General features: G+C 35.2%; 1 protein-coding gene across 14 annotated transcripts in view; it reads left to right on the top strand.

Annotated features, from left to right (window-relative positions):
- LOC144978152 (uncharacterized) overlaps window positions 1-26,553 on the top strand; it is a 106,575-nt gene that overhangs the window by 65,425 nt on the left and 14,597 nt on the right. For 7 of the 14 annotated variants that reach the window (XR_013646474.1, XM_078923829.1, XM_078923825.1 and 4 more), the window contains 9 exons: window positions 6,005-6,170; window positions 6,964-7,574; window positions 15,180-15,943; window positions 19,674-19,889; window positions 20,574-20,747; window positions 21,201-21,336; window positions 22,312-22,432; window positions 23,088-23,204; window positions 24,168-24,304. Coding sequence is in view for 13 of the 14 variants with exons in the window: in XM_078923825.1 (XP_078779951.1) it covers window positions 6,005-6,170; window positions 6,964-7,574; window positions 15,180-15,943; window positions 19,674-19,889; window positions 20,574-20,747; window positions 21,201-21,336; window positions 22,312-22,432; window positions 23,088-23,204; window positions 24,168-24,304 (2,442 nt within the window). In the remaining variant the exon portion in view is untranslated. The remainder of the gene's footprint in view (window positions 1-6,004; window positions 6,171-6,963; window positions 7,575-15,179; window positions 15,944-19,673; window positions 19,890-20,573; window positions 20,748-21,200; window positions 21,337-22,311; window positions 22,433-23,087; window positions 23,205-24,167; window positions 24,305-26,553) is intronic. The other 7 variants (XM_078923834.1, XM_078923827.1, XM_078923837.1 and 4 more) reach the window with 3 other exon arrangements.

Genomic DNA, 26,553 nt, shown 5'->3' with positions numbered 1-26,553 from the left:
ATGGGGCTTAAAGGCAATCGTTCAACATTTTCCTACCTTTTCACTTTTTGTCACCATCAGCACTGAATGAGACTCTCCACTTCAGTTCTCGCTGTCAGGTCCTCATTTGAGATTGTGTTTGGCCTGAATATCTTGAAGATTCGTCGCAAACATTTGTTTTGGAATAACTTCAAGTTTCTGGTTCTCTGTGATTTTCCAACATTCTAATCCATAGAGCAAAATGCTCAAGGCATTACTTTTAAAAATCTTTTTTTTTTAGTGCTGGAATATAATTTTATAGACCCAATGAATATTCATATGGCCTTGCCCGAGAGAAAGCGTCCCTGCACATGCGCAATCACTTAAAAAGTGAACCTTGCAAAGCAATCATCGTGTTTTTAATTCTCTTGGATTTAAAATTAATGGTGGCGACGGCGAACTTTCAGAAATTAAACAAACAACTGAATAAACTCATGGCGATCATTCCGGTTGTCACGGAGTTAAAAAATGCATACGATAAGGAGGTGACAGAATGTGACACGCTGAATGACTACCAAATAATTAACAATGTTCATGATGGACAAGAAGACGAAGTGTCAGAAGCACAAACGTCTTCATCGATCTCCTATTTTAAAGACGTATCAGGTACAAAGGAAATTGAAGGGCCTCTAATTAACGAGGACCTAGCAAAGGGAATTAATAATATCCTGTGCAACGGAATGCAAATATCGGATAGGGACCAACTATTTCAAAAATATATAAAACCTAAAAATTGTGGCAGAATGGAGACTCTTACTTGTAATCCAGAAATTTTTAAGATGGTTCAAAAAGAGACGAGACAAACTGACTCGAGTATTCAAAAAATACAAACAACACTCATGAAAAGCTTATGCGCCATGACGATGTGTTTCGAAAAACTGACCAAAATAAATATAGAGTCAGTTTGTCAACAGGATATAGACTCCATCACTAATTCCTGTGCAGATTCCGTGGCGTTGTTAGCAGACGGGTCACACAGCCTGGATTTACATAGACGACAGAATTTTAAATCTGAAGTAAAATTGGAATTCTCGTCATTGTGTTCTGAGCAGTATCCGTGCGAGGACTCTCTTTTTGGAAAACAATTGACAGAGAAAGTCAAAGATGTCTCGGAAACCCTGAAGGTTTCTCAAAGAGTCAATCGTGTCAAACCATACCAAAGACATCAAAACAAGCCGTTCTTTTTAAAGAAAAGGTTATCTTTTTTAGACGGGAAAAACCCTGTGTACAACAACAGGGGAAAACATTACAAAAACAACAACAACAACAACAACAACAAATACCAGAACTTCAGCAACAAAACTCGACAACAGGGTCGTCGCAACAAACCATATTAAATGTAAGTGAAGGAAACGATTTAGCTTTAGGTGGTCGAACAAGGCATTTTATTCATAATTGGGAAAAAAAAAAATCACAGAAGACAAAATAATTTTACAATGTGTCAAAGGCTGTAAAATCCAATTCATTTCTCCACCAATTCAAAATAAAATTCCCCATCAATTGAAATTTAATGCACAGGAAACCATAGCATTAAGGGCTATAATTGGAGAATTATTGAAACAAGAAGTAATTGAGGAAAGCACTGTTGAAGAGGGAGATTACATGAATAATATTTTCTTAAGAGAGAAAAGATCGAATAACAACAAATACAGACCCATTCTTAATCTCAAATGCTTGAATAAAAATTTTGTTAAATTTACTCACTTCAAGATGGAGGGACTAACTACGTGCCTTAATCTCATGCAACAAAATTGCTACATGGCATGTATTGATATATCCAATGCTTTTCATAGCATTCCAATGCACCCCGATTTTACAAAATACTTAAAATTTATGTTTGAGGGTCAAGTTTATAAATATATGGTTTTGCCTCAGGGGTTTCGAGATAGCCCAAGACTGTTTACCAAAATTTTAAAACCAGTGTTAGGTTTTTTGAGACAAAGAGGTTTTTTGTGTCTAGTGTGTACATTGATGATTTCTATCTACAAGGCTCTAATCATAAAGCATGTCAGGAAAACGTTATAATTACGAAGCAACTTCTGACGTCGTTAGGTTTTGAACTCTCTGATAAATCTATATATGAACCTACGCAAAAGCTATTACATTTAGGTTTCATTCTAGATTCGACACTGATGAAAATAAGTTTAGGTGAGGATAAAAGAAATCATATCATCCAGATGTCAAAGAATGTGATGAGTCATACCTCCCTTACAGTAAGGGAATTAGCAAGATTAATTGGAGTCTTTGTGGCTAGTTTCCCAGCGGTTGAATATGGCCCGCTATACTATAGAGAACTGGAAATGCTTAAAATCAAATCATTAGAGACAAATTATAATTTTAATAACTATACCACTCTTAATGAAGAATGTGTACAAGAAATACAATGGTGGATTAAAGAGGGAGTTTATAGTGGGAAAATGATTTCTCATGGTAATGCAGATTTCACTATTCAAACAGACGCATCTAGTTATGCATGGGGGGCAGTTTTCAATGATAGAAATACACACGGCATGTGGACAGAAGAGGAGTCTAAACTCCACATAAATGTTCTCGAAATCAAAGCAGGGTTGTTGGGTATTCAGTCCCTATGTGATTTTAAGAATTGTCATATACAGATCCAAATGGATAATCAGACTGCCGTTTCATACATTAATAATCTTGGGGGTACACATTCTAGACTTGTTAACTATTATACTAAACAAATCATCTTGTGGTGTAAAGAAAGAGGAATCTGGTTGTCTGCTTGTCATATAGCTGGAAAATCAAATATAGCTGATTCACACAGTAGGAAAGTTAGAATTCATACAGAATGGAAATTACACCCAGAAGTTTTTGATAGGTTATGTGAGAAATTTGGATGCCCTGAAATAGATCTGTTTGCTTCTCGTGCAAACAGACAATTACCTATATATATGTCCTTTTATCCCGATCCTGAAGCCTGCGCCATTAACTCATTTCAACATAAATGGGATACTTACGGATATATCTTCCCACCATTTAATCTTATCTCCAGGATTCTCAGGAAAATCCAAGAAGACCAAAGTACAAAGATATTAATGGTCGTGCCACATTGGACAATAGCCCCTTGGTATCTAAAACTTATGGAAATGATGTGCCTTCCTCCTCTTTTTCTGAAGAAAGCCAAAAATGTGTTAATTTTACCATCAAACCACTCAGCAGTACATCCATTATACCCAAAACTCCAACTGATGGCATGTGTCTTATCAGGAACAATTTCAAAAGACAAGGGTTGTCCCGACGAGTTGTCAAGACTCTAATGAAAGGCTGGAGACCAAATACTGTTAAACAATACAATGTTTACCTTAAGAAATGGATTGAATTTTGTTCTGATAAACAGTGGGATGTCGAGGAATATAGTGTTTCCCACTGTCTAGAGTTTTTATTACACCTTTCTAAAAAAGGACTTTGTTATAGTGCAGTTAATACTGCTCGTTCTGCATTATCTTGCATTTTCGACCAACCTTCCATCGGAGATGATAACAAAATAAAACGTTTGATGAGAAGTATTTTCTTGGCTCACCCAAGCAAACCAAGATACACCAAAATTTGGGACGTTTCAATATTGTTAAATTTTTTGGAAAAATGCTCACCTTGTAAGGAATTAACTTTACAAATGCTCACTTTCAAATTAGTCACATTATGTGCCTTAGTCACTGGACAAAGATGCCAAACCATTCACTCGTTAAATTTAGAAGAGTGTCATATTACACAAACTCGGGCCATCTTTCATGTTTCTAAATTATTGAAACATAATACCCCAAAAAATAATGAAAATTCCATAGTATTACCGGGATACCCATCTAATAAACGATTATGTGTTGTAACATATTTGCGAGAATATATAAAACGAACTAAACCGTTTAGAAATTCATCTCAACTGTTTTTGAGTTATGCATGTCCACATAAACCGGTAACTAAGGAAACAATCGGTCGATGGATTAAATTGACTCTTATGAAGTCGGGAATAAATACAAACATATTCAAAGCACACAGCACCAGGGCTGCGAGCACGTCGGCTATTACTAAAGATGTAGATATTTCTGTCATACTTAAGGCAGCAGCATGGTCTGGTCAGAAGACGTTTGCTAAATTCTACAATAAACCAATTGTAAAAGATGATGGGACTGCATTTGGGAAAGCAGTGTTACGGAAAGCACGTTGATGTGAGTAATTTATCCTTATTATGAACATAATTATCAGTGTCTGGATTTAACAACAGGCTGATAATGAAAACACCAACGACGACCAATTACAGTAATTTTTACTGAAATCATAATATGGCACCTTGTTACTCAGTGTCTGGTGGAATCACAGACTGAGTTATATTTAATACCTCATTGACAATCTATGCAGTGTCTGGCTTAGGACACAGGCTGCAAATAGATTAAACATGATTAACCTGTGTCTGAATTTAGTCACAGAGTTATGAATGTATATCATAACTATCTATGCAGTGTCTGGCTTAGGACACAGGCTGCAATAGTTTTGAAAAACTTTTTACATACTGAATGAAAGTAGATATGGAACCTCATGGCTTAGGACATCGTTCCTTTTATCATAGGTTTTAACGTTTTAATATAGCATAATGAAAGAAAATGCTGATAATTGTGTATGTCCGTTTATTCCGTTTATATATTGGATCGCTACAATAGCTGTTACGGCTTTAAAGTCTCGGGTAAGGCCATATGAATATTCATTGGGTCTATAAAATTAGAAAATTAAACGAGACTTACCTGTAAGTTGAAGTTTGATTGGGATTTTATAGACCCAAGAATATTCTTAGGCCTTGACCGCCCTTCCCAATTTTATCCCACCCCATGAATGTATACATCGTTTTGCAAAATTGCAAATCAATTTGAGGTCTTTTAATTAGATAATTGATGGTAACAGCTATTGTAGCCTATTAGCTTTAAATAGTGATTGCGCATGTGCAGGGACGCTTTCTCTCGGTCAAGGCCTAAGAATATTCTTGGGTCTATAAAATCCCAATCAAACTTCAACTTACAGGTAAGTCTCGTTTAATTTTATAATTAATCCTGTTGCTCTCCAAATTTGTTTGAGGGAAGCAAATATCTGGTTTGACTTACTGATTCTGGTTATGTTATAAACCCTAAGTATATTTTCCAATTGCCTGCTAAACTGAAAAAAGTAAGGACATAACGTCTTTTTACCGGAGTTCAGCACTTAGAAAGGAGTCAGTCTATGTTTTTGCGTAAAAGTTCAGTCAATTTTTGCGTCCTGAATTGGCAATCCTGTATTTGTTCTTATCATTCTTGTTTTATCAATGCTGATGGTTTTCCTCGGATCCGCGGAAATCCGCGATTTTTGAGTCAGAGGAGGAATTTCCTATTTTTTAAAAAGTTATATATTCCCTCAATCAAATGTACTGGCAGTGAGAGATTTGATGTGTGGTCGAACAAATAGGTGCAGTTTCCCACTCTCTAGAAGTTAGCTAGAGTATCAATGATAGTTTATCATCTCAATTGCTCTAAAAACGTGTGTGTGTGTGTGTGGGGGGGGGGGGTGAATGTTGTAAAAATAATGGAGCTTAAAGGCAATCATTCAAAATATTCCTCCCTTTTCAGTTTTTGGCACCATCAGCACTGTTTTATACTATTGTGCAGCTATATGGTCTTGTGGTATGACCCTCGCTTTCGGATTGGAAGGTCCTGCGTTTGAGCCTCATTCACTCGGCGCATAGTTGAGTCCTTGGAAAAGACTATTTACTCACATTCTCTGACCATACTCAGGAGTAAAATGAGTTCCTGGCCGTCAATAGCGTTGTTCTGTCGGAAAAAAATTGTAATTACGCCATACAGGCGTAATGTCTCGTTCTACATGTTGGGTGTTTCTGTTGGTCAGGGATCCTTTGTAAAGCACTTTTTGAGCACATTTAGTGGATATTGTGCTATATAAAAGCTAGTTTTTAAAAAATTCTTCTCGTGTTTTTGTTTGTGACCCACAGAGACAGCGGCAACATGGATTACATGCAAGAAGATCCTTACAGTAGTCACCATCGACTACCACCTCACCACGACCCTTACTACAGTGGTGGCAACAACTATGGGGCTAACACCTCCTTTGAGCCGCCGCATAGCGAACACTCTTTCCACAGCGACTACAATAGACAGGTAAAGATAAAATAAGATAAGATAAGATATACTTCTTTGGTCCTTTTACGGAAGTTATAGTTTTGTTGTTAAGATTGAGGTAAATTTGACTGAACATACTTTGAGATAGGGTTGAAGTGGTAGTCGGGAAGAGAAGACTCTAGTTAAACAAAGCTTTGAAGCGACTTTTTTTATGGGTCTTGGATAGCTCATACATGTGTATCATTTTAGCTCGCTGCATTGATCTCATATTTGTATGGTACCACTTTACAGTAGACCTCTTGTCTATTCATCCATGACAAAAATATGAAAATTAATTATGTGTAATAGATGTTAGAAAAAGCAGATAGGGAAATACAAGAGAAATTTAAAAGAAATTTAGCATGTCTGCTTCTACACATGAATTTTACGAACTTTAAAAAAAATAAATATCTCCAGCAACTTTACCCCAATTTTTCACTGTCGTTCATGATGTGTATCATTAGTATTAAAAAAAAAAAGTTACGCCCTTTCGCAACAGTGCAAGATCCTGTCGCCTAGGCATTCCATGAAGGAATAAAGATAATCCATCAAACATTATGAATGATGTCAACAGGAATCACCCATGTTGTCCAAGTGAGCAAATTGGGGGTTAATGATCTTGCCCAAGGAAAAAAACCAAAGTGCTTGAAGCGGGGCTCGAACCCAGGACCCTCCTAATCACAGTCCAATGCTTTAACCACTCTGCCACTTCGCCCCCATCATTAGTATTATAAAAACATAATTTCATTATTGATTCCACTTTTCTGTCTTTTATCTATCTCGACGACTGCAGCCTCCCACAAGCTCTTATTCAGACTTACCGAATGGCAGAGGTCCACACAGCGGATATCATCCATCGGATCACAACAGCTCCCTTCATCACCACCAACCGTCCAGGTCTCTGTCACCCTCCACCACCCATCATCAGCATGGCAGAGATGATGGCGATGGCAATTATTATGATGATGATGATGGTGATGATGGATACAGGGATGAACGAACAGCAGGAAGTGGTGAATGTGTTGGTAGTGGTGGTGGATTTGCTCATCCTTACAGTCACGACAATATGCCTCCATCGTACAACGATTACGAGGACTATGGCAATGAAAATATTGGAAATCAGTTGTCGGACAACGGTGATAATAATTATAACGACAAAAATCAGTCCTCTCCGTATTATCGAGATCAAAACTCGCCAGGAAATTTCTACGACGAGAACCCACCTCCTCCGAAACCCCCTCTTTCGGGACGTCCTTCGTTAGAAGACGACGATGGTTATAGAGATTCTCACGGCTATGACCAACCTAACCAGCACCACCACCAACACCACTACGACCCTCGTTCAGACATCCCTCCTTCGTCTCACCATCACCCTGAAGATTTGCATGATTTGCATGGGGAAAGGTAGCTAGATGTTAGACGCTTTGATATTTAACACGCTTTCTGTGTTTGTGCTTTGTATTTGTTGTCGTGTGTGTGTGTGTCAGTGCATTGCAAGAGGTAATAGCAGGCTTGCCCGCCAACCAGTGTGATTTCTCATATTTTAATACATGTTGAGGTCCAAAATATGATATGGGAATGTTGACTAAAATATGCTGAATACAAAAAGTTAGAGTTTGTACACAAAAAAAAAGGATTGAGGGGGGGGGGGGGGGGGATGATAAATGATGAGAATCTGAGTAGCCAGACAGGTGATTGTCATCGGAATAGGCTTCAACAGTTGTGATGTCACTTCCCTCGTAATGACGCATGGTAACTTAGTAACTGGTTCTAAACTATCGGAACAATGGCGGATGCCCTTATGAAATATTTCTCCGATGAGCATAAAAGTGTATCCCGATGAGAATACCATTATAAATCTAATCATGTTTTGACTTTTATACATTCTGATCATGTGACATGTGAAAAAGTTCTAGCCAGCAAGAATAATCAAAAGTTCAGATTTTCTTTGTTTAGAACCAGGCTGCTCGTTGCTGGGCGGACGTGACATCAGACTATTGAATCTAATTGCAGAATTTTCGACGCTTCTACTAGCTTGATAAGTCTTCATAAATTCAGTAAATGTTCAATTTGAAATTTTATATGTTTGGACATGTTGAAAATATGATTTTTTTTTTTTTTGGAAATAAATATAAGAAAATTACTATAGTTATATTTGATAAAATATGATATGGTTGAGGTTGGTTGGCATGTCTGTAACAGCAAAGGTTGAATTCAATGTTGTGTTATCCACTGCCTCAAAACGGTTTTATTCAGAGCTGCCAACTTGAAAATTTTAACATTCATAATAATTTTAGAAGATAAAACTTGTACTCACCATATACAGTTAACTTTAAAAATCAACAACTTACCCTCACAGGAATTATAATAACACTTCAAAAACCTTAAACGGATGTAGTCTGGCATCAACTCTCATTTTGTGTCAGATTTAATGGATTTAGAGATGCTCATGAAGTTCAGAATTTGAAGCCAAAGTTTCGTAATTTTTACAAATTTTTCGTACTAGTTGGCAGGTCTGTATTATGTCAGGTTATTTATTTATGCTAAAAATTGAATTTATAATAGTAAAAAAATGTGACTTTTGGAGTGATTATTTATTTATATTTTGTTGAAGAGAATAGACGTTAATTTCTGAAAAGAACAAAAACCAAAATGTAGAATTTCAGGCCATTTCCACGTTAAAATCCGTTTTGGAAGCCTGGTTCACCCTAATATTCATAACACCGTTTTGACGCAACAGGTCACATATGTGGACAGTTTTAAAGGCAAGTGAGCTATCCCATAAAATTTCATCATTCACTTAATTACACTTTCTCTTACTTAAGTCTTGTTCAGAGCCCAGTGTTGATGTTACACGTTAATTCTGATAATCATAAAGAGCAAATGATCTCCAGATAATAGGGATTTATTTATAATGTGAAAAAAGAGCATCTCAATAAATTTTTTTTTTCGAATTCTGTTATAAATTGCCAGATACCGTAACTTTTTGGAAATCTATTATTTATTGCCTGATAGCCCACTTGTTATTTTAATCAACTTTTTAATTAAAATTAAAGAGTCTTGAATTGCTCAATTTTGTAAAGCATAAAACTTTTACTAGCTTTAATTTTTATTTTTTAGTTTAATTAATTAATTTTATCTTCTTTTTTTCTTTTTTTTTTCTTTTTTTTTTTTACTTGAGCTGAATACTTTAATTTCTCCTCCTTCCCTCCTCCTCCTCCCCCCACCTTGGAGATTCTCCAAGTTTTTAAAGTTCTTGATTATATTCCATGATGATGTTAACTCAAGCGATACAACTAAGCTGTAAAATTTTATATATGGAGTTACGGACATTTTTCTATTGATCTTTCAATTACAAAGTCCTTTTTTTTTTCCCTTTATTTTCATGCAGGAAGATTGATGTATTAGTTACTTTGAGTACTGATATTCTTCTTCTTTTTTCTTTTTTTTTTTAAAATGTAGAAAACAAATTAATCTGAATTTTAAATAAAAATGATGTCAACTTTTGTAGCTGTGGATAGCTCATACGGTAGAGTCACGATCTTCCCCGCCAGGCGGAGTTGTCGTACCAGTAAGGTCGTGGTTTTGAGCCCTCGTCGCTGCTGCAAAGTTTTTATTCTCTGTTGTCTTCCGGCACTTTTCTACTCCCTTCATTTCTCGTTTTTATCAACATAAGTGCCTGCTCCACTCACTTTTCTGAGTCAATTATAATTAAGATAACTTTTCCAGGAAATAAAGATATCACCAAACACTTTGCTGTTACCTGCTTGACATTGCTTATGTTCCGAGCTCACCACTCGCTTTAATCATACTATTGTCCTTTATTTACCAACATTTATGTTAAGACTATAGAACTTTCTAGCCAGTAATGTCGTCATAATTTTAAATTCTTAATTCGGATCAAATACAGTCGCGTCATCGTCTCTCTAATCCGGAACTCCACAATCCGGATGTTTTTATTTTATCCAGACATGTTTACCTTGGGATGGATTTTTTTCTTCTTCTATATATATTTGTACTGATTCCACTATTCGGATATCTCTGTAATCCGGACAAAAAGCTTGGGAACAGGTGTTTGGATTGGAGAGATGGGACTGTAGTAGATGGTTTTAAAAACACTTAGGATATTCCATGTTTAACTCACTCAATCCTAGAGATTTTTGGCTACTTTTCAAAATTGGAAGAAATGCATTGAAAATGAGCATGTACATAGATAGTTTTATTTAACTATCATTAACAGGAAAAAAACTAGAAACATTAGCTTTGATACTACGCCTATAATTTGTCTCAGAAAAAAAATGAAATTAATCGCCATGTGGTAAAAGTAACCCAGGTAAACTACGGATATAGTCGGTGCTATGGATGAGTGAGATAAACTTATTTTTTTTAACCTTTTAAGGAATTCTCTATTTAAGCATTTCCTTTTATTGTGTAATAATATTTCATGTGATCTTATCTAGTCTTTTTACACATTTTAATATTTTGTGTGACAGGTTTTTTTTGTAAACGGTATAGTACTTTGCATGTAAGCAAAAGGGGGTATAACATTTTTAAAATATTATTATTATTATTATTATTATTATTATTATTATTATTATTATTATTATTATTATTATTATTATTATTATTATTAACGGACATTCAATTTCGGATCTTTTGAACACAGTACTAAGTGCAACTATTTCATTGTTCAATGTTCCAATCAAACTTACATCCGTTGGTCTATAATATTTTGCTTTAAAGGTAAATAATGTCAATTTTTAAATTTATTTTTTGTATTTTTGAAAATAATTTGAATTAATCACTAAGTTCAAATTAGATTTTAGGCTGGCTTGGTTTATTTAAAATAGTTTTTGTCTATTCGTTGTCTTGTTGCGTGTGTTGTTTGTTTGTTTCTAATTGATGCATAGTAACTATTTGGCATCTCCAGTGCTGTGCTGAATCCAAACAAAGGTTGCCTTGACTGGTTGGGAATTTTAATAGAATTTTTAAAACTTTAAAAAGAAGAAGAAAAAACAACAAAAAAACCCTTTAATGAAATTCGTGGTATAAATAGAATGAAGTTGACGTCACTTGGGTCTTTGTCATTGTTTTTTTTTTTTTTCATCCACATTTATGAGTAATTCCCACTAAACTGTATTAAGCAGACTATAAAAGTTCAAGGTTGCACATAGTTTTCTGTGTTGGTCCGTTATACTTCCGGATGGCAATGTTGTGAGTTGCTTAGACAAGCGCATACTATCTATAAAATAAAACTAAAGTTTCATTGACATTGGATATTATGAAGGAGAACTTTTTTTTTTTTTTTTACTAATTTAGTCATTTGAAAATATGAAAATTTTTTCTTTTAAATTGTTGTTAAAACAAGCTCTGATAATGTACAATACATTAAGGTTGTCTCCTATTGTACAAATTAGGCGTAGTTTTGTTTTTTACTTCAGCAAAAAAAAATAAGAGACTGGTGAGATCCTTTCATGAATAGAACTAAAAAAATGTCCAGAAAAAAAAGGAGATGGATCTCTTCCCTTCAGGGCAACTGGAATCAGTTTTTATCCTCGTTTTATTCATCCTCATACAACTTTTGAGCTTTACAGCTTTCCAGCTTTTCAGCTTCCTGTATCGTGGGTTATCATTTTTGGTTACGATTGTTATTATTATTTTATTTTATTTTCAGAATATAAAGGTAATTGATTGAATAGCTCTGCCTTTTTTTTATTTGCTTGCTTTATTTATTTATTTATTTATTTATTTATTTATTTATTTATTTATTTATTTATTTATTTATTTATTTATTTAATTTATTGCTTCGGGGTGGTTTTAGGAATAGGTATTTCAAGCAGGGTTGCCAGAAGGTGAGTTTTCCTCGTGGCCAATTTCGACTTCAAAAAGTGGCCAAATAAACTTCACGCGGCCAAAACACTGCTAACATTCTGACCCCTTTGAAAAACTCATGGCCACACGTGTGGATTGGATGGCCATCTGGCAACCCTGATTATTTGGTGCTTTATTGATATTTTTTCTTTTAGTTATTATTAATGAATATTGAAATTAAACCTTTGTCAATGTTGATTGAAGTGTTGGACGATGCGTATCATTCTCTGACACTAAAAATGTGATTAGGTTTGTTGCTTACAAATTGGATAAGATTCTTTAGTTTAAGCAATGGTGACAAAAGTGATCTTTTATCCCTCTCAGTATAGATTGTTTTTATTTTTATTAAAAAAATATTTTTTTTTATTTTGATTTAATTTATATTTTTTTGTGGTATAAAAATAACTGACTCATTGGAGTCTTATAAAAATCAAAAACTAATTTAGTCATTTGGAAAATAATAATAAAAAATAATGGTATAGATTTATAGTGCGCCAAACATCCCTTCATCAGGAGGGCTCTGGGCGCATAACAAAGATTAACTTAATAATGAAGCCCTAACACAGTACACGAACAACGCTAATTATACACATAATCAAAAGAAAGCCTGTCGGAATAAGAATGTCTTCAATCGACGCTTGAATTCCTCTAGTGAAGACGAAGAACGTATCTCTAGTGGTAGTAAATTCCACAACCTTGGACCAGAATGCTGAAAGGCGCGTTCACCAGCCTTCACTCGACAGCGGGGTGTTTTCAATTTGAGGTCGTTCGTTGATCGAAGCGATCGCTGTGGGTTATACCGTTCAACGAGGTTTGAGAGATATGCTGGTGACGAGCCCTCCAGGCATTTGAAAACGATAGTTGAAGATTTATATTTAATCCGCTGGTCCACTGGCAGCCAATGCAGCTGCTGTAGTAATTCGGGAGCTGCAGTTTTTCTGTCTTTCTGTAGTACAACGCGGGCTGCCATGTTCTGTATTTTCTGGAGTTTGTTTATTTTGTCCTTTGTTAGACCAACAAACAGTGCATTGCAGTAGTCCATTTTCGGGAATATCAAAGATGTTACCAATTTGTTGCAAGTTTCCCTATTAATAAATGGTCTGATTGTTCTGATATTTCTTAGAATGCAGATAGATAAAAATGTTTATTAAAGCAAGTTTACGAAATGTTATTTGTTAAATATAAAAAATGGAATTTCTTTTCTTTTCTGTTTTAAAAAAATATGTATTAAGAAAAAAATAATTCTTATACAATTTTATTACGTTTCCAAATATATCAATATCATTTTGTTTTTTATCGGTGGCTCAGCAAGTAATAATAATTATAATAGTAATTTTAATAATGGTAATGATGATGATGATAATGATGATAATAATTAATAATAATAATTTTTTTAAAAAAGATAGTAATAATAATGATAATAATAATAATAATAATAATAATAATAATAATAATAATAATAATAATAATAATAATAATAATAATAATAATAATAATAATAGTGATGATGATGATGATGATGATGATGATGCTGATGATGATGATAATAATAATAATAATTATAATAATACACAAAACCAAAATGACAATAATAACTAAAATCGCACCCAATAGTTTCAATTTATATTGATTACTTACTTCCATGTCTTGAAATGTTGGGTCTTAGGAAATGCCATGCCATTGATCTAGTTGATGAACACAGCGTGTCTCGTGATTTTCATAACTTTTAGGAATGTAAATGTAATCACCAGTTAACAAATTTAAAACTGTTTCTTACTGCTGTCAGAAATATTATTTTCTACCCTATTCCCCCCCCCCTCCATATAATTATTAGTTTTGAATGTATTGTAGTTTGTAAGCATTTGGGGTCGTGGTTAGTTCATACGGTAGAGTCACGATCTGCCTGCTAGGCGGAGTTGTCATACTTGTAAGGTCGCGGGTTCGAGCCCCCATCGCTGCCGCAAAGTTTTTATTCTCTGTTGTCTTCTGGCACTTTCTTACTCACTTCATTTCTTGTTGTTATCAACATAAGTGCCTGCTCCACTCACTTTTCTGAATTAAACATTTGAGTGTATCCTTCACACTCAAATCCTTTACTTGAGCCTGGATGTGACCTTTAGGTCATGTCAAAGTAGACACATTGATGGATTGCTCGTGGAATCTTTTGTTCCCTATTTGAACCAATCCCCCTTTATCTTACTTTTTTCTTTGGTGCTTTTAATTACAGATTTGCAACTTTTTCTCTCTCATTTTCCTTTTTACTGGTGCTGAAATGACCTTAAAGTGTTGCAAGCAAGCGACTTAAAACCCTTATATTAAACAAACATAGTGTGGACAAATATAAAACTTTAATAAATGAAGTACAAAAAGGAGGTTGCTGGTTTGATAAGAAAAAAGACAAATGAGTTCATTAGAAATAAATTTTCCAGAAATCCTCTCACATGGAAGTGACTTTGTACTTTAACCTACCTTAAACCACTGGGTGGGATCCTGACCTCCCATAGTGGGCAGGGAGGTACATACTGTGTCTTCTATCTCCCTTGGAATGAGATTACTTGGTTTTGTCCTGGCACTGGCCGGAAACCCTGGCTGGGAGGGAAACAGTCAAATGCATAGTTATTGTTTTGGGAGATGATATTTTTTTCCTTGTAAATCATCTCTCTGTTATGTATTATTATTTTTATTTTGATTGTATAATGTAAGCATTTGAGTGTGTTCCTCTTTGTTAGATTTTGTGCTTGTGTCTGGATGAGACTTATAGGTGATCTCAAACTAATTACATTGGTGGTATGCTCTTGGAATCTACATCTGATCCCTATTTGTTGTCAGTTCCCCTTTGTCTTACTTTTTCTTGGGTGCTTTAATTGTAATTCTAGAACTTTTTACTATCCCATTTTCTTCCTTTTTACTGGCGCTGATATAACCTAAATGTGTTGCAAGCGCCGTAAAACCCTTAAAAAACAAAAAACAACAAAAAAAAAAAACAAACCTTAAACCGTGCTCCAATCACATGCACTCTGCAATGTGTTAAAATAAATAATTTAAAAAATGGAACTAACCAAGCATCCAAATTGCGGTAGCCCATATTGTCTTAGGCATAATAAAGTAACAAGAATTTTTTTATCTTTTGTTTGCCAGGGATGACTCTTACGCTGGCAGCTACCAGGGTGAACCGCCACCCCACGGCTCTGGAAACTACATGGACCCTTACCCTACGTCAGTATCCGACCATCAAGGTTACCCCGATGGAATCTACAGTCATGGCAGAGGGCACCCGTCCAGCAACTACAGCTTTCACGGCGACCCGCAACACGTTGCTTCGGATAACCCCATTTACAACGACGGCGGCGGCGGCGGCGGACACAACGACGATCAATTTCCACGGCCTGAGGATTATCGGGAAATCCACAACCAATCATCTGGGGCCGTGGACGTTCCGTACCTACAGGACGACTACAACCAATATCCGCAGCAACAAAACAACTCGTTTAATGAATCCTACAACCAACCCCCACCACCACACTCACAGCAACAACAACAACAACAGGGTTATGACCCTTACCCCGAGGATGATCGCTACTCTGGCCACCACAGTTTGGATCACAGTAGGGGAAATTACTCTCACCAAGACCTGTCATCGTCCCACCACCATCACCCCAATGAATCGTTCCACAACGACAACCTCGAAGACCCCCGAAATCAAAGACAGTACGACGGGCTGCTTCCCGTTCACCATGACCCGTTTGCAAACGACCCGTTCCACAACCAGCAGCCTCAACAAGGCGGCGGCGGCGGACTGCAGCCAGATGGGAGCATCAATGGAGGAGGGCCGTACGACTACAGGGGGCCGTCACCCGATGTAGGAGGTAGTCTAGACTTTTACCATTACAACATATCTTACGGTAATACAACTCTTCTTCTTTTTTCTTTCTACCCACTGTTTGTCGAAGCATCTGACTTGTTTCATGTGTGCATCGTCGTGTGCTTGCCAAATCCATCAGTCAGTCAGTCAGTCAGTCAGTCTGTCTGACTGACTGCGTGATTTGAGATCTACCAGCATGGAGTATTGAACCACTGATTGGTATATTTATTAACCAGTCAAGCATGGCATGGGACCCTGAGTGAAATTAGGATCTCTTCTGTTGCTTTTTATTTTGACCACACCAGCTACGCTAACTAAGCCTTGCATTTTGGTTTCATCTTGTGTAGAATTTTTCTTTTGTTTTCAATACAAACCTCTCCCAAGTTGACTCTTATCATTTAATATCCGTTTATTTCCTAGAGGGGAGTTTCAGAGCTGCCATCTCTCATTTTTCCCTGGGATTTTTTCCATTTCTTAACTCTCTCCTTACCAGCCATTTTCAGGATTTTCCCCCAAAACTTCACACCCAACTAACACTAAAATATATTTTTTACCACTCAAACAAAATAGCAGTAACATTATTTCTGTAGCAAAAATACTACACAACACACTATTCATTTTCTTTAAATTTTATGATACACAAAAGAAATTTGAATAAGAAAAATGTTGATTATATTGTAATAAATGTGACGATTTTCCTATAGTTGGCAAGGATAGGGTTAAATGGCTTCAATTTCAAATATTTTTTCCGTGATTTTTCTTTTTTTCTTGATGATGTGGTGATTTTATAATTGTTAATGTGACAAATTGGGTTTTTTAAAAAAAGTGTTTATGGCATATTTCTAGTGGACTTCATGATCAAGATTTGCAGTTCTTTGTGTGTCCTAATACTTTGTGGAAAAGGCCTGATTTGTTTCGAATCAAAATTCTGATTTTACAAAAGTCCTATCCTGTTTTACTGGCAATATTGCTTGGCAGCTCTGGTATTTGGACTAGGGGAAGTTACTCGTGCTGTCTCTTCGGTTTTACCTCTTTACCTTTTGTTTGTTCCCCTTCCTGTTCTTGCCCTGGAATCAACTAGAATCAGCCATTTGGTTTTACATCATTTTTCCCCTCATAGATAAGATAAGGACAAAAACCGTTGGATACTATGAAAGGGTATTATAATATAATCATTAAATATGAAAAAAAAACCACAAAAAAACAACAACAAAACAACCACAAAAGGAAACAAATCCTAGTTGATGAACTAAGTAAGATTTCCCCAACCCTTTAACAAAGCTGATCTTTTTCTTAATTTCAACAAAGTCTATTGTCCTAAGTCCTGTGGTTGTGGATCACCAACACGATGCCGTGCTCCCCTTTTTTTTTCTTCTTTTTGCCCCCCTTTTTTTTCTTCGACCAGTCTTATGAGTCAAAACATTCCCCAATCTTGTGTGCTTTTTCTTTTTATTCTGTCACTGCTCTAACAATCTACGGCCATTATTATTGAACTGTTGATCTGGGGTGGCGGCTTGCAATCTTTTAATTTGCGTTGCGCTAGAGTGTATTTATTTATTTGTACTAAAACATTTTTCAGCTATTGAAAAAAAAAGATTGTCTGGTCTGTCATCTCTTCTCTTCTGATTCTATTTTTAGAAAATATGAATTTGATTGAATTTTATTTGTAATTTTAATTATCCATCCATGTCTTAACAATTAGTTGTTTTCAATCTGATTTTATTTTTGTTTTGTTTTTCACTCGTCTCGAATTATTTAGCTTTTTTAAAATTTTCATTGTGGCTGCTTTTGCAAAACGTTATTTTTTATTTAATATTTAAACTTTCTTTGTTGTTTGTAAAGCGCTTTGAGCACATTTAGTGGATATTGCTCTCTATAAAAGTTTTTTTTGTTTTTAAAAAAAATTTATTTTTTAATATTTTTGATTTAACTTTCATAAATGCGAATGTTTGAAATAAGTATGATTGCAAAAGTTGTTTTTTGTTTTTAAAAAAAAATATAAATAATGATGGATTGTTTTTTTTTTTTTAATATTTTTTTTTTAGATTGCAGTACTCTTTAACATAGCAATAATATGGCATTTGAATTTTTTGAACCCCTCACTCGATTAAAAAAAAACCCCAAAAAACCATTAAAATATAAATTAAAAAAAACAAAACAAACAAACAGACAAAAAAAAAACAACTAACCTAAAAAAAACTATTATCTTCCAGGTTTTTTCTTGTAAATGAGGTTTTATTTTCCTATTGAAAAAAAATTTTTGTAAAAGATTAAAAAGTGCGGGGAGGAGTAGGGAGTTGGAAGGGTTTGATTCTGTATGCAATACTTCAATTATAATTCTGTCTTAAACTTACGAGAGTTGTATTCATATTTTCATTCAAAGCAAATTTTGAATGCAGTCCAAAATGTAATGGAAATTGATTTTTACATTATCGAAGTAAGTTGATGTACAGAGCTGCCACCTGTGTGCCAAAAAAGGCATATTTTTGTACGCTTTTAAAATTAAATTACACTTTTATCCTTTTTTTTTTGTTCCACATTACACCATTTTGTTGTTATCAAGGTTGTGCAGGTGATTTAACTCACTCAATCCTATTGATTTTTGCTACTTTTCAAAATTGGAAAAAATGTATTGAAAATGAGCCTGTACATAGATAGTTTTATTCAACTACCATTAACATGTAAAAACTATAAAACATTAGTTTTGATACTTCGCCAATAATTTGTCTCAGAAAAAATGTAATAAATAGGCATGGGGTAAAAGTAACCCCGCGTAAACTACGGATATAGTCCGTGTTAGGGTTGAGTGAGTTAAGCAATTTTGTCTTGTATGGAATCTCATCTCATTGAAAATGGAAAAAAGCTACATTTTCATCATCCACTTAAAAAAAAATATATAAATAAATAAAATTGAGCTTTATATAGCGCATTATCCACTAAATGTGCTCAATGCGCTTTACAAGGGGTCCCTGACCAATAGCAACATGTAACATGTAGAACGGAACATAACACCTGTTGGGCGATGTTACAATTTTTTTTCTGACAAAGACAACGCTGTTGATGGCCAGGTTATCATTTTACACCTGAGTACGGTGAGAGAATGTGAGTAAAGAACCTTTTCCAAGGACTCAACTATGCGCAGAGCGAGGCTCGAACCCAGGACCTTCCGATCCGAAAGCGAGTGTCATACCATAAGACCACATAGCCGCACATCCACTTCCAGGTTATCTTGTTTTCTGAAGCCTAAACCAGAAGCTTTATTATTGGACAGAAGTGGCCTTTACCTAATTTTATTGTGGAGAGGAATCTTTCAATAGCGATTGACGATGATTGTAGTGATTCAGTATATGTTTATTAATAATGCCTTTTGTTATGAACAATTACACCTTTTCCTTCAAAATTTGACCTTTTCTTCAGTTGGGTTTGGCAGCTCTGAATGCAAATACAATGTTTTAAGATACTGTAATATTTTTTTTTTAAATGGAAAAAACCCCCAAACTAATAACCCAACTTATTATTTGTCTTTTCCCCAAACAGTCCCGCCTAAAATTACACCTTTTTCTTCAGTTGGGGTTGGCATTTCTGAAGGTATCATGAATACAATTTTTAAAGATATAGTAATATTTAAAAAAAAAAACGAAAAAAAAACAAACCAAACTAACAACCCTCATTATTTGTCTTTTCCCCTTACTGTCCCGCCCCGCCCCGCCTACTATCCAAAACAAAACAAAAAAAAACAACCCACCAATGATCCGTGTCCTTGTAAAAAGGAGGTCCACCTTACAACGATCAAGGCAGTCAACAGCCGTACGACGATAGAGGACCACCGTACGATGACCGAGGCCCACCCTACGACGATAGTAGAGGACCGCCTTACGACGACAGGGGATACGACGATCGAGGCGGGGGCTCCCCTTACAACTACCACCCGGGAGACATGCCCGACTCGTACGGAGGCCACCCACAAAATCAGGGGTATCCCGAAGGTATGTTTAGTTTGTAGTCCTTCAGAGCCTTTTTTAGGCCCATAGAGCCAGAGTTTATTCCAGAGTTTCTTTTGGTGTGAAACGGACAATAGCAATTGACTGCTACTCTTTGGATAGGGGGGGGGGGAGGGTGAAGTGCTGAGTTTATCCCAATTTCTTTTGTGTGAAACGGACAATAGCACTTGCCTGCTACCCTTTGGATAGAGAGGGGGTGAAGGTGCTGAGTGTTAGGACATTGCACTGTCTGTGACCTTGAAGGTCCTGGGTTTGAGCCTCAGGTTTTCAGGCATTTTCATTTTTTTTAATCCTCGGGCAAGGTTATTAAAAACCCCAATTCGATCACTTTAGACAACATGGGTGATTCCTATTGACATCAGACATCTTATTTGATGGATTATCTTTATTCCTTCATGGAATGCCAAGGCGACTGTCTCCAATAGACAGAGGGGCGTAATTTTAAAAAATAAAAAAATATATATATATTATTTCTATACAACTTTTTAAACCAAATAAATGAAACAAAGTCAACTATTTTGACATTGTTTATATTAAAAATTTCCAATTGTTAAAATATTTATTTTTTTTAAATTAAAAAAAAAGAATATCTGAGCCATTAAAACAAGCTAATTCATATTTTAAAAGTTTTCTCATTGTTTTTATTTTTCTTCCCTCAATCATCCCTAGACTACCCCGACAACGGCAGCAACTATGGCAGTAACCAGCCTCGTGGAGAGAACCCTTACTATCCTTCAGCCGAACAGGAAGTGATGCAACGCATGGACCAGATGAATCTGAATGCCCCGCCCCCTCCAATGGAGGGTCGCATGACGCCTGCTGATGACGGAGGTCTCCCTGGTTGTTAGTATTATCTATCTACCTGTTTGTTTGTGTCTCTTTCGTGTGTGTGTGTGTTTGTGTCTGTCTTTTGTGTTAGTGCGTGTTTGTGTCTTTCTCGCGTGTTTGTGTTTCATGTGTTTGTGTCGTTCATATCTGTCTCATGTGTGTTTTTGGGCATGTACATAACAAGTGTCTGCTGTATGTCTGTGTTTTTATGTGTGTGTGTGTGTGTGTTTTGCACGAGTTTGTGTATAAGGTATGAATTATAGGTTATGCGTGTATGGATGCGTTTGTGTCTTTATGTGTGTGTTAGAGAGAGGTAATAAATAGGCATGGGGGTAAAAGTAACCCGGGTAAATTACGGACATAGTCGGTGTTAGGGTTCAGGGAGTTAATTCATTGTTTTATGTTTGGTTACGATTGTTATTATTATTTTATATTATTTTTTCCTCTCTTTTTTTTCTTCCCCTCCAGTCTTTGATTCCCGAGGTCCAGACCTTCAGCAAGTGATAGACCTGATGTCGTCACCCGATGACAACGTCGTCAGCAGTGCAGTGGCTTATCTACAGCATCTCTCTTACATGGACGATCCCGTCAAAGCCAAAACAAGGTAGGAAGACTCGATTACTCGATTTTTTCTGAGCCATCACTTTATGTAGATCTATTCGGCATACTGAATGGGGTCCCAATATCTCAGATGATAGAGTAAACACTTCTCACTCAAAGGCAGGGAGATTTTTTATTTTTTTAACCTCTGAGTACTAACTTAAGTACTTTGATAGTGTGTTCTTGGAATCTACACCTGTTTCCTATTTCAACCAATTCCTCTTTGTCTTACCTTTTCTTGTGTGCTTTAAATTGTAATTCTAGATGTTATCACTATCCCATTTTTTCTCCTTTTTACTGGCGCTGATATGACCTTAATGTGTTGCAAGCGCCGTAACACCCTTAAAAACAAAAACATAAAAACAAGGATTTTGATGTGTTATTTAGTCATTGTGGGGGCAAATGTGTAAAAGGTAACCATAACTACCAGGCAGGGACAATTTTTATTTTTTTAAAACTACGAAATTAAAAATTTTCTTGTCGGCAAGTCTGAGTGACTGAATCAAACAACAATCTAAATGAAACGATTAAACAAAATAATCATCTAGAATACCAGAATTAATTAAATGTGTCAGTGCATGACATAATCAGTCGGTAGGTGAAAATTTTGTATTTACATTTTCTGAAAGAATATGCTCCAGAGTGCATTTTAGTCTTTATTTGAAGTAAATCGGGTGATTTGTCATGAAGTTATGGTCAGATGTATGCGAAAGGTATCCAGCAACTTTTCTCAATTTCATATTTTATCAACTCGGGACTAACTGTAAAAAATATTTAAAAGTGAAATTAAGCTTTTATATTTCCCGAAGATGTACAAAAAAGGGTTGATTTAATCATTTATGACTAGAACTCATTTTTGATTAAAATTGACCTTCTAACTAAACTTGGCCATATCTCAGTTCAAATCTTTTCACTGTCCGACTGGTTATGCCATTCACTGTAACAACTACATCTCCTTTACTATTTCTTCCTACACCAGGGGTCTGGGAGGTATTCCTCTCCTCATCAGCCTGTTGTCACATGACAAAGTCTCCATCCATAAAAATGCCTGTGGTGCTTTACAGAATCTTTCCTATGGCCGCAACAACAACGACAACAAGGTATGTATTACTCTGACATGACGAACCCTCTCCGGCTATGTGGTCTTGTGGTATGACACTCACTTTTAGACTTGGAGGTCCAGGGTTTGAGTCCTACACTTGAGTCCTTGGAAAAGGCTCTTTAAACTCTCATTCTCTCACTGTACTCAGGTGTAAAATGAGTACCTGGTCGTTAAGTGTTTCTCTGCCGGAAAAAAAAAATTGTAATATCGCCTAGAAGAGGTCACATCTCGTCCTACGAAGTGGCCAAGTGGTTAAGGCATTGCACTGTGACCTGGAAGGTCCCGGGTTTGAGCCTTGCTTCAGACACTTTCTTTTTTTTCTCCTTAAGCAAGATTATTAACCCCCAATTTGCTCACTTGGACAACATGTGTGAATCCTGTTGACATCAGACATCTTGATGAATAATCTATATTCCTTCATGGAATGCCTCTACTAGGCGACGATATCTTACGATGTCGTGGCGGAAGGGCATAATTATTTATTTTATTATTTCTTTATATAATATTTTGAATTTTTAAAATTTACCAAACTAAAATTAAATCCTGTATTATAATAAGTTATTTTATTATTTCTTTATATAATATTTTGAATTTTTAGAATTTACCAAACTAAAATTAAATCCTTTTTTTTTTAAATATTTTTTTTCCACCAGAGGGCCATCAAAAATGAAAACGGCATCCCAGAGTTGATTCGCCTGTTACGTAAAACGACCCATGAAGACGTCATTGAGTCTGTGACAGGGGTTCTATGGAACTTGTCATCTTGTGAGGTGAGGATAATAATAATAATAATAATGATATTAATAATAATGATAATAATAATATAATATAATAATAATAATAATAATAATAAATAATAATAATAATAATAATAATAATAATAATAATAATGATAATAATGATAATAATAATAATAATGATAATAATAATAATAATGATAATAATAATGATGATAATAATAATAATGATATAATTAATAATAATAAGATAATAATAATAATAATGATAATAATAATAATGATGATAATAATAATAATAATGATGATGATGATGATGATAATAATAATAATGATAATAATAATAATAATAATAATAATAATAATAATAATAATAATAATAATAATAATAATAATAATAATAATAATAATAATAATAATAATAATAATATATTTCCATCCCCAACCCCACACTCTGATAAACACGCATACACACACACACACACACACAAACACACACACAATCTACACACAATAGCGGGTTAATTCACTATATTAAAGGTATTGGAAATGGGCTTTTAAAGAAAGACGATGCGGATATGTGTATGAGCATCAACCATTGATGGCATAATAATAATAATGATAAGAAGAAGAAAACGAATAATAAGAATTGTAATGTAATTTATTTATATAGCGCCTGTCCTTTACGATATAGCTCAAGGTGCCCAATATACATGGCATGCAATACATATAATATGTGATCAACAACAATTAAAAGGTTCAAAGTTCAAAGTTTATTCAATCTTAGGCTTTCGCCAATAAATCACACAATTTGATGACAACATACACGAAAGTGGAAAGAAATGGTAAATGGAACGAAAAAATAAACTGATACCACTAATAACCATAATAAATACAACAATCGTAATACCACAAATATGTACAATAATAATAATAATAACAAGTGCTTCATTTTCTTTTCTTAATTTTTTTTTTTCTTTTCTCCTTTTTTGACAGGATCTGAAGCATTCAATCATAGAAGACGGTTTATCCGTGTTGATGAATGTGGTCATTTCAAAATACGGTGGGTTTGTTTTGGGAGCGGATGCTGTCATTTGGTCTCCGGCCTGTAGAAATTCAACAGGTATAATCAGGTACGTACATTACCTAGTAGCTGAATACCTAGGGTTGGTGAAGAATTGTTAATTAGATATGATGGTACGTTACCTGGTGGCTGAATACTTTGGGATTGGTGAAGAATTGTCAACTAAATATGACGGTACGTTACCTACTGGCTGAATACTTTGGGATTGGTGAAGAATTGTCAAGTAAATATGACGATACGTTACTACTGGCTGAATACTTTGGGATTGGTGAAGAATTGTTAATTAGATATGACAGTACGTTACCTAGTGGCTGAATGAATACTTTCGGGTTGGTGAAGAATTGTCAATTAAATATGATGGTACGTTACCTAGTGGCTGAATGAATACTTTAGGGTTGGTGAAAAATTGTTAATTAGATATGATGGTACGTTACCTAGTGGCTGAATGAATACATTAGGATTGGTGAAAAATTGTTAATTAGATATGATGGTACGTTACCTAGTGGCTGAATGAATACATTAGGATTGGTGAAAAATTGTTAATTAGATATGATGGTACGTTACCTAGTGGCTGAATGAATACATTAGGATTGGTGAAAAATTGTTAATTAGATACGATGGTACGTTACCTAGTGGCTGAATGAATACATTAGGGTTGGTGAAGAATTGTTAATTAGATATGATGGTACGTTACCTAGTGGCTGAATGAATACATTAGGGTTGGTGAAGAATTGTTAATTAGATATGATGGTACGTTACCTAGTGGCTGAATGAATACATTAGGGTTGGTGAAAAATTGTTAATTAGATACGATGGTACGTTACCTAGTGGCTGAATGAATACATTAGGGTTGGTGAAGAATTGTCAATTAAATATGATGGTACGTTACCTAGTGGCTGAATACTTAGGGTTGGTGAAGAATTGTCAATTAAATATGATGGTACGTTACCTAGTGGCTGAATACTTAGGGTTGGTGAAGAATTGTCAATTAAATATGATGGTACGTTACCTAGTGGCTGAATACTTAGGGTTGGTGAAGAATTGTCAATTAAATATGATGGTACGTTACCTAGTGGCTGAATGAATACATTAGGGTTGGTGAAGAATTGTTAATTAGATATGATGGTACGTTACCTAGTGGCTGAATACTTAGGGTTGGTGAAGAATTGTCAATTAAATATGTTGGTACGTTACCTAGTGCTGAATACTTAGGGTTGGTGAAGAATTGTCAATTAAATATGATGGTACGTTACCTAGTGGCTGAATACTTAGGGTTGGTGAAGAATTATCAATTAAATATGTTGGTACGTTACCTAGTGGCTGAATACTTAGGGTTGGTGAAGAATTGTCAATTAAATATGATGGTACGTTACCTAGTGGCTGAATACTTAGGGTTGGTGAAGAATTGTCAATTAAATATGATGGTACGTTACCTAGTGGCTGAATACTTAGGGTTGGTGAAGAATTGTCAATTAAATATGATGGTACGTTACCTAGTGGCTGAATACTTAGGGTTGGTGAAGAATTATCAATTAAATATGATGGTACGTTACCTAGTGGCTGAATACTTAGGGTTGGTGAAGAATTGTCAATTAAATATGATGGTACGTTACCTACTGGCTGAATACTTAGGGTTGGTGAAGAATTGTCAATTAAATATGATGGTACGTTACCTAGTGGCTGAATACTTAGGGTTGGTGAAGAATTATCAATTAAATATGATGGTACGTTACCTAGTGGCTGAATACTTAGGGTTGGTGAAGAATTATCAATTAAATATGATGGTACGTTACCTAGTGGCTGAATGAATACATTAGGGTTGGTGAAGAATTGTCAATTAAATATGATGGTACGTTACCTAGTGGCTGAATACTTAGGGTTGGTGAAGAATTATCAATTAAATATGATGGTACGTTACCTACTGGCTGAATACTTAGGGTTGGTGAAGAATTATCAATTAAATATGATGGTACGTTACCTACTGGCTGAATACTTTAGGGTTGGTGAAGAATTGTCAACTAAATTAAATATGTCAGTATGTTACCTACTGGCTGAATACTTTAGGATTGGTGAAGAATTGTCAACTAAATTAAATATGTCGGTACGTTACCTACTGGCTGAATACTTATGGTTGGTGAAGAATTGTCAATTGAATATGTTGGCTTGTTGTCTTGAAAGAGGGGCTAGGAGTGAATTCAATAGTTTGATTAAGGATTCGGATACCCTACAAGAATATACCTCTTTTCCTCCTCCTCCTCTTCTTCTTCTTCTTCTTCTTCTTCTTCTTCTTCTTCTTCT

The sequence above is a fragment of the Berghia stephanieae genome, chromosome 8 (assembly GCF_034508935.2).
Source record: "Berghia stephanieae isolate SIO BIC M18660-M18661 chromosome 8, UCSD_Bste_1.3, whole genome shotgun sequence".
In the NCBI taxonomy this organism is placed as follows: domain Eukaryota; kingdom Metazoa; phylum Mollusca; class Gastropoda; order Nudibranchia; family Aeolidiidae; genus Berghia; species Berghia stephanieae.
Note: the sequence above shows the minus strand (reverse complement) of the source record. Positions and strands in the feature narration are given on the sequence as shown.